The 12,709-nt window shown below is 40.9% G+C and overlaps 1 protein-coding gene across 13 annotated transcripts in view; it reads left to right on the forward strand.

Annotated features, from left to right (window-relative positions):
- SLC4A4 (solute carrier family 4 member 4) overlaps window positions 1–12,709 on the forward strand; it is a 347,209-nt gene that overhangs the window by 232,357 nt on the left and 102,143 nt on the right. For all 13 annotated transcript variants that reach the window (XM_084971070.1, XM_021100504.2, XM_084971072.1 and 10 more), the window contains 4 exon segments: window positions 5,450–5,537; window positions 8,155–8,309; window positions 8,927–9,040; window positions 11,381–11,555. In XM_084971070.1, coding sequence (XP_084827196.1) covers window positions 5,450–5,537; window positions 8,155–8,309; window positions 8,927–9,040; window positions 11,381–11,555 — 532 coding nt within the window.

The following is a 12,709-nucleotide window of genomic DNA, read 5'->3' on the forward strand; positions in this document are numbered from 1 at the left end:
CAAATAGCAGAAGGAAAGATCGATGATCTTAGCTTATTCAATTAATGGGATTGTCATGATTTGTGTTTTCTGTAAATTAGCTTTTTGCCTGAAAACATTCCAGCAGAGCCTTGCAGTTCTATCTGAGCAGTCACCTGGCCAGCAGCTAGCTGACTCAGATGGTGGCCCAAGTCCAGATTGTGTGTCCCTATGGTTTTATTTATGTCTCTTTGGACCAACGTTACTGGAGCTGGAAAGAAAAAGACAAGCCAAGAAGTGTTAAAGAACTCTTGCTTTTTCATTTTTATTATTATTTTTCTCTTGAAGCTACAAATATTTTCAAAGGCTTTTTATTTAACAATAACAGATTCATTGAGGAGCAAATCATGAATATTTTTGTGTCCCTTTTTATCACCGGCTCCTGTCTGGCTCATTTTCTTCTGTAGCTCATGGTGGTACTAGGCTTGAGGCAAAATCCAGCATCATTTGAATTAAGAAAAGGAGCTCAAGCAATTCAAGGGAATGGAATTCAATAATGTCATTAAACTATTTCAGGGCAATAATCTGAATCATATATCCTAGCATGTTAACATTTTTCCAGGAAATAGTTTTATCCATTTGCTGTCCTCTGAAGCAGGGGAAGCTATAATCACTGAATAGGGAGTCTCATTAGCTTTTTTGTGCATGAGTAATGTGGGGCCATTTACAGTGGCTGCATCCTGTGAAATCCAATAAAGGAAATCCCACAAGGAGGGCTCAGTCGTTGTGAAAGATGCCTCTGCACTCAGCCGTGTGCTTTACCATGCACGCAATCCCCTGGTCCTGTAGGGACACCTGAAAAATCTGTTTCTGTGCACATCTTACAACAACAGTCATTTTTTGTCCTATTGAAGGTGGAGGGAAGTTAGGCTCTTTCACTTATACTTATTATTACTGTTTATAGTAAATAGAATTACTGCCATCCACCTTTCAGGAAATGGGGCTCTAGGTGCTCCCCTCGTGTAGTTCACAAGTTTCTCTATCCACTCTGTCCTTGGGTTGGTCTGTTTTCGCCTTCTGCTTTCAGCTGGCCTCCCACCAACTTGGTGGGTGTTCTCTCCTTCTTGCCACCCATGTGAAAGCCAGGAAACCCTGTTCTTTGATCTTTGCTGACTCGGTGGGCTACATGTATGATTTTCTTAGCATCTTGCAGACACTGCTTGCTGTCATCTTACATCTGTCCATAGAGGCCACCACTCAGCATGTTTATGGGCCACAGAAGGGATCAATATTATTCCCATTTTCCAGTTGCAAGTTGGAGGTCACAGTGGAGATTCACCGTCAGTGCAGATTTCTGACTCCGAGGCCAGGCTTTAGGGAAAACCCAAGGAGATCTCAGAGTGGATTGGAATAAAATGCTTAAGGGTTTTCCCCTGAAGAAGAATAAAAGTCCCCTGATGGGTTTGTCCTTTTCTGACCTTGATTTTCACATCTAAGGCAAATAGATATTCATCCCTCTAAAAAATTAGAATGTTTTTACTCCTTTTTACCATTGTAAGTTAATATATGTTTTATGTTATAAATAATGATTTGCCTAAAAGCAGTTGTTTGTGCCTAACCATCAAAACCATAAGAAATTCTATTAGAGGACTTGGGATGGAGGTCCTGCTAGTTCAGTCTTGTCCCGGGTGATGACCCCAGTTGCTGGCTGCTGTTTACCAGCTGTGGTGTGGTTGGTTATGGTGGGTCTGTAGTCCTCATGATTATAGGAGCTCCAGTTTCGCCACACTTTCCAAAGCTGCTAAATATGAATAATGGGTTATTTGATTCACTGTTGCTTTGAAAGGAGGGAGTAAATGATTGGTCCATGCTGAGTTTATTTTAGAAATAGCTGTGATATATCAGGAAGGGGGGGGTGAACATCCTTTCGGAAAAGATGGAGTGGTTTAGGAAGGCTGGCTCTTTTTGTGATATTATGTTCTGTTTCTGCCTATAATTATTTTGTGAATGTGCGTATAGTCCCTTGGTTCCAGACACAGATCATCTGGTACTTATTTTTGTTGTGGCGATGCTAGAGGCATCCTCTCCAGGCATGATTAGTTGTCTGGAAAAGTGCGTAAGAGTAGAAAAGCCTCCTGAAAATTCTTGAGACAACCAGGCACTATTGAAGATTCTAAGTGTGACTTATTCCTAGTTAGGAGGAAATAAAAAGACCTCAGCGACCTAAATTAATTATTTCCCCTGAGCTGTCCACATGGGCCGTGCCTCTCCAGCCACGCAAATGTGATGTTTACTCTCATTTGTTAATAAGGAAAAAAAGCTTCTGGTTAAAAATAACATCTGTCCATTGACAAAAAACAGCTTGAGCCATGACAGAAGTTTTCAGTACATTCTAAAAGCTGAGTTTGGCAGGACGCACTTCTATCATAAAAGTTGTAACAGTTTTTGCTTCTTTGAGGGTGGGAGAGGAAAGACCATGTATCAGGCAGAAGGAACTTCAACTTGACGTGTTGTTCTGTGTTGTTAGTTTTCCCAGATCTCTACACCCCATTTCAACAATGCAGTTCAACTTAGAAGCTTCTTAAGGGTCTGCTTTGCTACAGATCAAATTCTTGACCTGAGGTGATGTTTCCTCCTGCTTGTATGTGGCCAGATTTTTCTATCATTTTAAGGAGATGGATTTACTAGATAGTTCCTGACTGGAGTAATGTGAAAAATTAAACTGATATGTAACAATTTATTTCTATTTGGCACTTGGTGATTTTCCATTAAAAGAATATATATATATATATATATATATATATATATATGTAACTTTTAAAATAAAAATTACCCAGGAACGTGGTGTTGCACCTTTATGTCTGGGTTAGTGAAACACTACAGCACTCATATACTGGGTTTATTGCTGTAATAAATGTTATGGTCACTGCTGGTCTGTTACTGCCGTTCATTCTTTGGTACTTTTTACTAAAGACCAGAGTAAATATTTGTAGAAAATACATGCCCTCATCTCTTAGGATTGAACATAGAGGATCCATTACTCTCTCAGCTCTCGGGATAGTTACCCATTGTCTGCCAAGGATTATATTTGAGGATTGCTAGTGACGAAGAGTATTTTCCTTACTTTCTAATAAGGCACTATCTTGCCTTTGTTGCTGTATAGTCAAGCTGATAATTAATTCATGTGTCAGTTGATGAATGTACATTTCCATAATCTGTATTTATAAACTCTAATCGTGATGGAAATACCAGGAAGAGGTAGAGAGTGGTTCTGGGTAGGTTTTAGATATTACATATTATGGAGAAATTAATATTTAGATACACTGAAATAATAAAAACTGAAAGGCAAAGAAATCCATTATTAAACATGTATTGAGTACAGCATCCAGGTGTTATGCATTTTCTCTTTCTGCACCATATCTGCCCCCCTTTGCCTAAAGCTGTGCCCGTGTTGTCTTGCCTGACAGCTGGCCCTTGGTAGACAGGTAAACAGGATTGGGAAATGGGACCAGTGCTGTAGGTGTTGCCTGATGAGTTTGTATTTCCCTTTAGTGTGTGTGTGTGTTGTACTCAAATCAGTGGTCCATCCTTTTAGAGAAAAGCTATGTACTGTCATAAAGAGATACTTTATGGAGTTCCCTGGTGGCCCAGTGGTTGGGGATTCAGTGTTATCACTGCTGTGGCTCAGGTTCAGTCCCTGGCCCGAGAACTTCTGCATGCTGCGGGCAAGGCCAAAAAAAAAAAAAAAAGGAACTCTATTATACTGTATGTAGTGGTGTATTATTTAGGTCCTGCTTCAAAGGAAGAAACATTAGAATAGTTAGAGTAACTAAATCTAATTCTGACAATGACTTCCTTCATACTTGAATAGACTTTTGTGCCCTCTGATTGCTTTTGCTATTTCACCTGCTGAGATAACACTTGAAAGTGTGTACTGTTCCACTCCAGAACTGGTTTCTAAGCAAATAAGTACTGAATAGTTTTATGGTTATTTTGGTATAAAATCTGAGTAATCAAACTTTTAGATTTACCTTCTTACATTCTTCTGTTTTTTTCTTTTCTTTTTTTTTTCCTTCACCCTTTGGATTGAGTTTTACTCTGAAAAACAGAAATTGACTATTCAAGGGTATTTGGGAACGGACCCTGATACTTTGAAAAGTACTTTCTGTGAGTCCTTCCTTATTTGAAGTAAGGTATATGAATAAATAAGGAAAAAAAAATTATCAACCAACCAAAGTTCTAAGCCATTTCTGGTCCCATAAAATCTTAACCTAAGATTTCTTGCCTTCAGCCAAGAATTCACAACATCTTTCCCCAGAGTGACCTATAGAAGTCATAGTTAGATTCAGAGTTAGATAGCCTTTCTTTGTGGAATCACAACCCTGGTATATAGATTGGGCAGATGTGATTAGGCAGAATTGTGTACTGAAAAAAACAGGAGATAAGAAGGACAGTCTTTGGCATCATCTGCTAACTTCCTTGAGCCTAAGTGTCTTTACCATTAAATAAGAATAAGACACCCATCCTTATTGTGAAGGGTTGTTGGGGTTTAAATGATGTGTGAATGTGAAATGCTTTGTAAGCTTTAAGAAGCTGTGTAAACATACAAGGTGATGGTTTTTATTGTCCTCATTACCTCCACATTAGGTAAGACATAATTGTAAATAAGCCAGGCAGGGATTTATCTAGTGTTTCCTTTTGTATATTTTTAAAAACTCACTTACTTATCCAGGTTCCTACTTCTCAGATGAGACATGCATCTTTGCCCTTGTAATGGGTGAGGGATTCTTTCTAACATGATAAGAGATGACCTTAGGTCCAAGATAAGCTCGTGATTGCAAGTTTCAGGACCTACTTACCATGGAGCAGTGTTTGAGCATCAAGAAAACATGTTTGGAAAAGAAGACGAGGACGCCTGTAAAAGAATTTTAACTGTCTGTGAATGATGCTTTATTTTGAATTTATCTCCTTTTTCTTGATTTTGGCTGGCAGCAGGTGGCTTACTTTTAAAAAAGAGGACTTGGTCTGTGCTGACTCCCAGCCACTTCTGAGTAGAAATACTTCTTAAAAGAATGGAGAGGATCATTTGTCACTACCCTTATGGGGTAAAGGAAAGCCACCGAATCCGAAGATGTACCAAGTCTTCTAGTCATTGTGCTTAACAGGTTTTCTCCAAAGATTCTGAACGTCAGTAGAAAGGGAGCGAGAGGAAAGTTTATAAAAACAAGATTGAAAGACTCATAAATCAGTGAAGAAGCTTCTCAGGTGTATGTTCAATTCTCCCTTGCTTCCAAGTAAACTGAACAGCAGTTTGTGTTTCACGAAAGTGTGAAAGTGTGTCTTTCATATTACTGAGAATATTACCTTTGTGTTAAAGACGAATTCTAGACCTAACCTTTTTATGCATTAGGGTAAACATGTCTCAGTTTTGATGTGTACTGGTTCTGCTGAAATGTGTGTTACAGCCTTTGCTTCTTTCCTCTTCCATTAGGTTCCTGTTCATTCTCTTAGGTCCTAAGGGGAAAGCCAAGTCCTACCATGAGATTGGCAGAGCCATTGCCACCTTGATGTCTGACGAGGTAAGGAGTGGGGACAATGGTGATCTGTGCATGAGCTCCTTGTGTTTTCATATTATGAGCGGGCTGTTTCAGTTCACTCAATTACAATTATGTAGGTACTAGCCTTCTTTAAACCAGAGGTACAGTCATCCATGTAAATGAACTGATATCCACTTTGGACAATTTGCAAACAGTAAATTTTGCATTAGAATAAGACATATTTTCCTTTCTTTTTCTAAACATTTTCAGCTCTTCAAACTGATGTCTATGAAATATTCTTTAAAAAATTCAAGTCACTGTATTAAACCTTCTTAAAATCTTGAATAGATTCATTCTGGAAACTCGTGTCCATATATTAAATGATACTGTTTCAGAAATGATGGATTCTATAAAATAATGCGTAATAAAATGCATCATGCATTGTTTTCCTTTAGGTATCAGAAAGTACCTGTTTTTATGGTTTTCTTATCTTGTGGGAAGAAACAATCCATGTAGTAAAATGCATTAACAACCATTAACTGCAGAGTTTCTAGGACTTTGGAATCGTGGCCGCACCTCATAATACCTTCAACATCCTAATGCACATTTTAGACATAACAAAACTCCAAACTAGTCTCATAGTGGGAGAAATATTTTTAGAATATTGGATTACTGCTTTCTGCTTTTGTGTCTTTCCAGCTTAATATTGTTTCCAAATGTTTCCTTTTTTCCTCATTGCTGGATTCGTTAGCTTCTCCATGTGTTAAGTGGAGACTAGGGCATTTGGTTATGGAAGTTCTACTTGGTCAGATGGTTACCTAACCCAGGAGCATTGATGAATAGCTATGCTGGTTTTTCTCCTTGAGGCAACTAAGCATCTCAGTGCATTCTTTTATTTATTTATTGTGTGTGTATACATATCTGTGTGTGTGTATTATACGTACATATATATACATATATATGTGTATATATATATATATATATACACATATATATACACACATGTTTTAAAAATCCTTCTTTCTAAGAGATACCAATTAGAAATGCTTTAGGGCTGCAGCCGACAGAATATATGACTTAGAGGGGCTTAAACATTTTAGCGTTTATTCTGTTCACATATTACCAAATCTAGAAGTAGGTAGTTGCTGGAATTGGTTTAACTCAACTGCTTAGTGATAAATCCAGTGTCCAGGCTCTTACTCTGTGGTCGTAACGTGGCTCCTGCCATCAACTCCAGCCATCTCATCTGTATTCAAGGCAGAAGGAAGAAGGCAGGGTAATGGTAGCTGTGCTGCTTTGTTTTAACAGGTGTTCTAAAGCCTCCCTTTTTCTTTTATCTCCTGGGTCAGAACTGTCCCTTCTTACCTGAAGGGGAGCTTGGAAGAGTGACGCTGACTTTCCGGCTTCTAGAGGGGGAGGTAGCAAGAGAACTGGCTGTGGCCAGTTGTGTCCACTGCAGATGACATGCTGGCACTTTCTATTGCTCTCCCCTCAACCCTACAACAACCCCCCCACCCCCGGCGGACCATTGCATGTTGTTGGATAGTTTTTTAAATTTTCGTTGAGGAGAAGAGATTTAGTAGTGATCTTTAAGAATAGGTGATGGGGAGTTCCTGTCGTGGTGCAGCGGAAACGAATCCGACTAGGAACAATGAGGTTGCAGGTTTGATCCCTGGCCTCTCTCAGTGGGTTAAGGATCTGGTGTTGCCGTGAGCTGTGGTGTAGGTCTCAGACATGGCTCGGATCTGGCATTGCTGTGGCTGTGGTATAGGCCGGCCCAACAGCTCCGATTCGACCCCTAGCCCGGGTACCTCCATATGCCATGCATGCGGCCCTAAAAAGACAAAAGACAAAAAAAAAGAATTGGCAAGGGTATTGAACAGAGGCCATCTTCTCTCCTGGAAGAATTTGACTTATGAATTTGACTTATGAGATATGAAAGGCTTAGGCAATGTATAAAGCACTTTCAGATCATTAACTTGGTTGGAAGAATGGGAGGATTGACAAAGAAGATTATGTAGGTTCTGGAAGCTCCTTCTTTGGGTATTTGCATAAAAGACATGGAGCATTGGCTACCTTGGACAGTTTTGTTATTGCCTTGCAAAAAGATGGATGAGCACCCACTTAGAGCCCTTTGCTTTATGTGTTGTCAGTATAACTCAGATACTCAGATTTTTCTCTTTTTTTAGTAGCTCATATTTTTTTTGTGTGTTTGAGAACTGCAATGCTTGGGTCTTAGCCCAGTCTTAACACTCAGCTTGAACTTTTCCTTCTTGAATTATAAGCACTGGTTTGTTCCAGTAGTTTTTATTTCAGGAAATGATCTTCTTTAAACCATTTTCACCTGGCTTCCATGGCTACTCTATCTGTATTGGTAATACCAGCGGGAGATGAAAGGCAGTGTTGGTGTATGGTATGGATAGGAAAAAAAAAAAAGTATAAGAGAAACACAGCTGTTTTCTCATGCCCCTACCTATATTCTTTGAGTTCATTACCTGAATCCCGAAATATTTTGGGACAAGCTGAACAATGGAAAATAGGAGAGTGTGGTTATGTTAATGTTAGCGTGGATTATGGATTGTCTTCTCCAGGGTCGGTGTGATGTGAGGCATGTGGAGAAACCTCTTGCTGGATCCACACATCTCTTCTCTTTCTGCAGGTGTTCCACGACATTGCTTATAAGGCGAAAGATAGGCAGGACCTGATCGCGGGCATTGATGAGTTCCTCGACGAAGTCATCGTCCTGCCACCCGGGGAATGGGACCCAGCGATCAGGATAGAGCCTCCTAAGAGTCTTCCGTCATCCGACAAAAGGTGAGAGTATCAGGCAGTCGAGAGTTTTCATCCCTGGGAGGGAGGTTATGTTTGGAAAAGGAATAGGTTCAGGCCACTGCCCAAATGTTTTCAGGTTTCCATTGAACTTGAGTCATTCTCTCAAATGAATGACACATGTGCCTTGGTTTGACAGTCCGTTACACTGCAAAATGAGTGTTATATGCTGTGATATTATTCAGTGATTACAGACGCTAAGATTTTTATCCTGGACTACACTGCAGAGATTCTTTGGGGATAGTTCAAGGACTCTCCATATATGGAAAGATCTCTTTACTCAAGATGACTCCCTTTAGATCTTAAAGGTTAAGAGGTGAGATAATAGAGGAGACACATTTTCTGGAAATCAGTGATTTTCCAAGGGAGACGCTTTCCCTCTTATACAGCACAACAGTTGATTCAACTTTCTGTTCATTGAGTCATTTGTCTTGGGTCTTAACCGAAGACTTAGAGCTGCCTGTGCAGATGGCAGCAGGAAATGATAACCTTTCTCCTGAAGGGTTTTTAGGCCATCTCTTCATTAGCGAGTGCACGACCCAGCCAAGAGTCAGGTGGATGGAATAAGCTAATAGTCTCTTGGGCTCTGTTGTCTTGCTTAGAAAGAATATGTACTCAGGTGGAGAGAATGTTCAGATGAATGGGGACACGCCCCACGATGGAGGCCATGGAGGAGGAGGCCACGCGGACTGCGAGGAGCTGCAGCGCACCGGCAGGTAACTGATGGATGCTTCCGTCGTCCTCCGTGAGGTCCTTGTCTGACCAGAATTTCCTTCACCTTCTCATCAGCATCTCATTCACCAGTTTGCACCTTTGGTCAGCCAGCAAGCACTTACCGTGTACCGAGTAGTGGCAAGGACTTGGATGCACAGGGAATTCCAGAAAAACCCCCATTCTTCTGGGTCTTTCGTTACAGTGGTGGGAGACAAATGATGAGCAAATAAGGAAAGGAGGAGCTGAGTTTTGGGGGCAAAATAAAGCAGAAGTAGGGGGTTTGGCAATGGGATAAATGTATGAGCATTTTAGTTAGGGTGGTCAGCGATGGCCTTAGAAGAGTTGGAACATTTGAGGAAGAGCCTGAGGAAGGTGGGAGCCAGACCCTGTAGTGGTGGGGCCGGGAGAGGGTCAGAAGAGTGCCTGCTTTGTGCTGGGTGGCCTCGAGGTCGGTGTGACTGGGGTGGCGTGAGTAATTGGTGTTGGAGAAAAAGGGAGTTGGCTTCTGTGATTTCACTTCTTCCCAGAACGTTTACCTGGAAGTGGGCATCAGGTTGTAGGAAGGAGTAACTCCCAGGTCACCCTCACTTGGGCCCGCAGCTGGGAATTCCAGTATCCAGATCACTTTGGCTAAATCTCTTCATTAGAATTATACCTTCACTGTTAGGGTCTCCGTTTAATTTTGGGTTAACTACACTTGTAAATAGGATCCTCATTTTATAGAGATACGGCTTTTATGTTTATTTTTTTTTAATTTTTTTGTCTTTTCACCTTTTCTAGGGCTGCACCCATGGCGTATGGAGGTTCCCAAGCTAGGGATTGAATTGGAGCTGTAGCCACCAGCCTACGCCAGAGCCACAGCAACACAGGATCCGAGCCGAGTTTGCGACCTACACCACAGCTCCCGGCAACGCTGGATCCTTAACCCACTGAGTGAGGCCAGGGATCAAACCCGAGACCTCATGGTTCCTAGTCGGATTCATTAACCACTGAACCACGACAGGAACGCCAAGATACTTTTAAAGAAACACTGCAGGCTTTTGGAAAGCACAAAATGTGTCATTTTAATATACAGTTGAATCTGAGTGAAATTAAGTAATTTTCTTCCCCCGATGACCCAGTTGGATCTCTCTCTCGAGGATGCTGTTTCTCACCTTTTCCCTGCTAAAAAATAGAGGACAGAGAACCTTCTCTTGCCTCAATTTTTTTTTTTTCTGAATAGTTCTTTACAAATTATTTCCATTAGGAATATCCTTTTCTACAGATATAATTTGGGGGCTGTAACTTTATTTAATCAGACTGGAATTTCACTGTTTCCGTATCTCACCTTTCTTAAATGCAGTGAGTATCTGCAGGGTGCTGAGTACCATGTACGCACGGCCCTGTGCATCAGAGCAAGCTGCAGCTGGGCGCTGAGTGCAGCTAAGATAGACAGACAGCCCTGAGAAGGGTGACAGCCCCTCGTGGAAGTCTGAACATGACTGGGGGGTCAAGACATCAGAGGGCTGTTGAGCTCTGAGGGAGGGCGTCGTAGGCAGAAACCACGGCACGGGGAAGGCGGCGGGTGTTGACTGCGAGGATGAGTTGACCAATGAGTCAGCTGACCAGATGTAATGGGCCTCAGCTTGCCATGCTTTTCCACCACACACCTGCTGGCTTCCTCCCTCAGCTCCTTCCAATCCTCACCTTGAAGTCACCTGCTTGGGAGGCCAGTTCTTGCCACTAAATTTCAACCACAGCAACTCTAGTACTTCATAACCCAACTTCTCCACCTCATTTTTTTTTTTTTTTTTTTTTTTGCGTTTTAGCACCATGCATTTTGCTTATTTTATCCTTCCCACTCCCCGAAAGTAACTCATGACACCGGGCATGTTTTTTCCTGTGTGGGTCATTGCTATTACTTCCAGCACCAGGAAGAGTGCTGGGAGTGAATATCACAGATGCCCAATAAACATTTGTGGAATGAATGAGCAAGTGAATGAATGAATGAGGTTGGAAAGGAAGCTATGGCACGATTATAAAGGGCACTTATATGATCTGCTCATGTGTTTGGATGGTTTTCTTCAGACAGTGAAAAATTTAATTCATCCGTGCAATTCATTCTCACCTAAAGACCAACTGTGTAGTCTCTAGGGAATGTGACGCCTACTTTTGGGACCGAAAAAGAGACAGAAGATTTATCCCTTCACAGTTTTCTGGTTTTATCCTAAGTGATTAAATGGTATCTTGTTGATTCAGACCCTTTAAATACAAATTCTTTGTGCTTTAGTAAGTTATCTCTTGGTTAATTTGATGGTAATTTATTTTTTGTGACATGTTTGGTTTGCTTTCTCCCTACCCAGGTTCTGTGGTGGACTCATTAAGGACATAAAGAGGAAAGCACCATTTTTTGCCAGTGATTTTTATGATGCTTTAAATATCCAGGCGCTTTCAGCAATTCTCTTCATTTATCTGGCAACTGTAACTAATGCCATCACTTTTGGAGGACTGCTTGGGGATGCCACTGACAACATGCAGGTGGGTTTGGTTTGGGGGAGACACAAATAGCACAGCCCAGATTGCCTTCCTCACCCCTACAGCTCAGCTCCAAGCAGATGGCCTTTCAGTTACTCAGCGTGATTTTCTTTCTTTTCGCTCGATGCTGCATTTTACTTTGCTTCTGGCCTGCTGCTGTATTTCCAGCATTTTAGTAATCACAAAAATAGCTCGATGAAATCTGGCTTGAATCACAAGTGGGGAAAAGAAGGGAAGGAAATGAGGATATACAGTTCTATTTGGGCAAAAACACATCAGCTGCTTTCATTTTGTGCCAGTTACAAGGTTTAGATCTTTTATTACCTTTTATTACCTTACTGTTAAACCTGATGATCACACTCTTGGGGCCATGGCCGCTTAGCTTTCTTTTACGTGTGAGCAAACGACGGAGTGACTGGCTCAAGATTGGATTTGTGTCTCTACCGGTAAAACTCAGCTTTAAGGAATAAAAGCTAGGAGTTGGTTTTCCTGTCCCTGAACCTGCTTCTTATTAAGCCCTGAAGACTCTGGACTTCACTTGTTTTGTATGAAGCACAATTTGTTGGTAACTTTGCAGGTGGTGTTCACCTTCCCTTTGTATCCATAATAGATGAGATTTTAGTGATAGAAAAGATATTTTAAGTTCCCATAATCAGAAAAATATGCACAAAACTACTTTTAGTTGATCTAGCCATTAAGGAGAAAGAGGCATTGTGCTAAGTGCTGAATATAGACTAGTGAGGGAAGCTGAAAAGAACCAGATTCAAACTCTTGTCAAACTCTGTCCTTTTATGTTACTGCTTATTACTGTTTAACCTGTGTGACATTCGTAAGTGCTACTAACCAGCTAATTTATTTTTTAGAGTGCAGCTGATTCCAAAGGATTGTTTTTCTTCTACTTCTGTTTTCTCCCCTGGGCATATTCATGTTTTCAATTTCTGCTTAAACATAAAAATAAGATGGAAACACTTTATGACATCTATGTTGACCTCAGCCAAAAGGGAGAAATCCCTTTACACAATTGTATTTTGTTTGTTAAGAGCACTTTTATCTTTCAGCCTTCATCTCTTGTTGCATGGCAGGTTACCCCCAAATCTGAGGCTTCAAACATTCATTTTTTTCTTTTCTTTTTTTTTTTTTTTTTTTTTTTTTGTCCT

Source organism: Sus scrofa, chromosome 8 (assembly GCF_054392235.1).
Source record: "Sus scrofa isolate SSC_HxYL_T2T_F1_AM1 chromosome 8, Sscrofa_HxYL_maternal_Yorkshire_Landrace_v2.0, whole genome shotgun sequence".
In the NCBI taxonomy this organism is placed as follows: Eukaryota; Metazoa; Chordata; class Mammalia; order Artiodactyla; family Suidae; genus Sus; species Sus scrofa.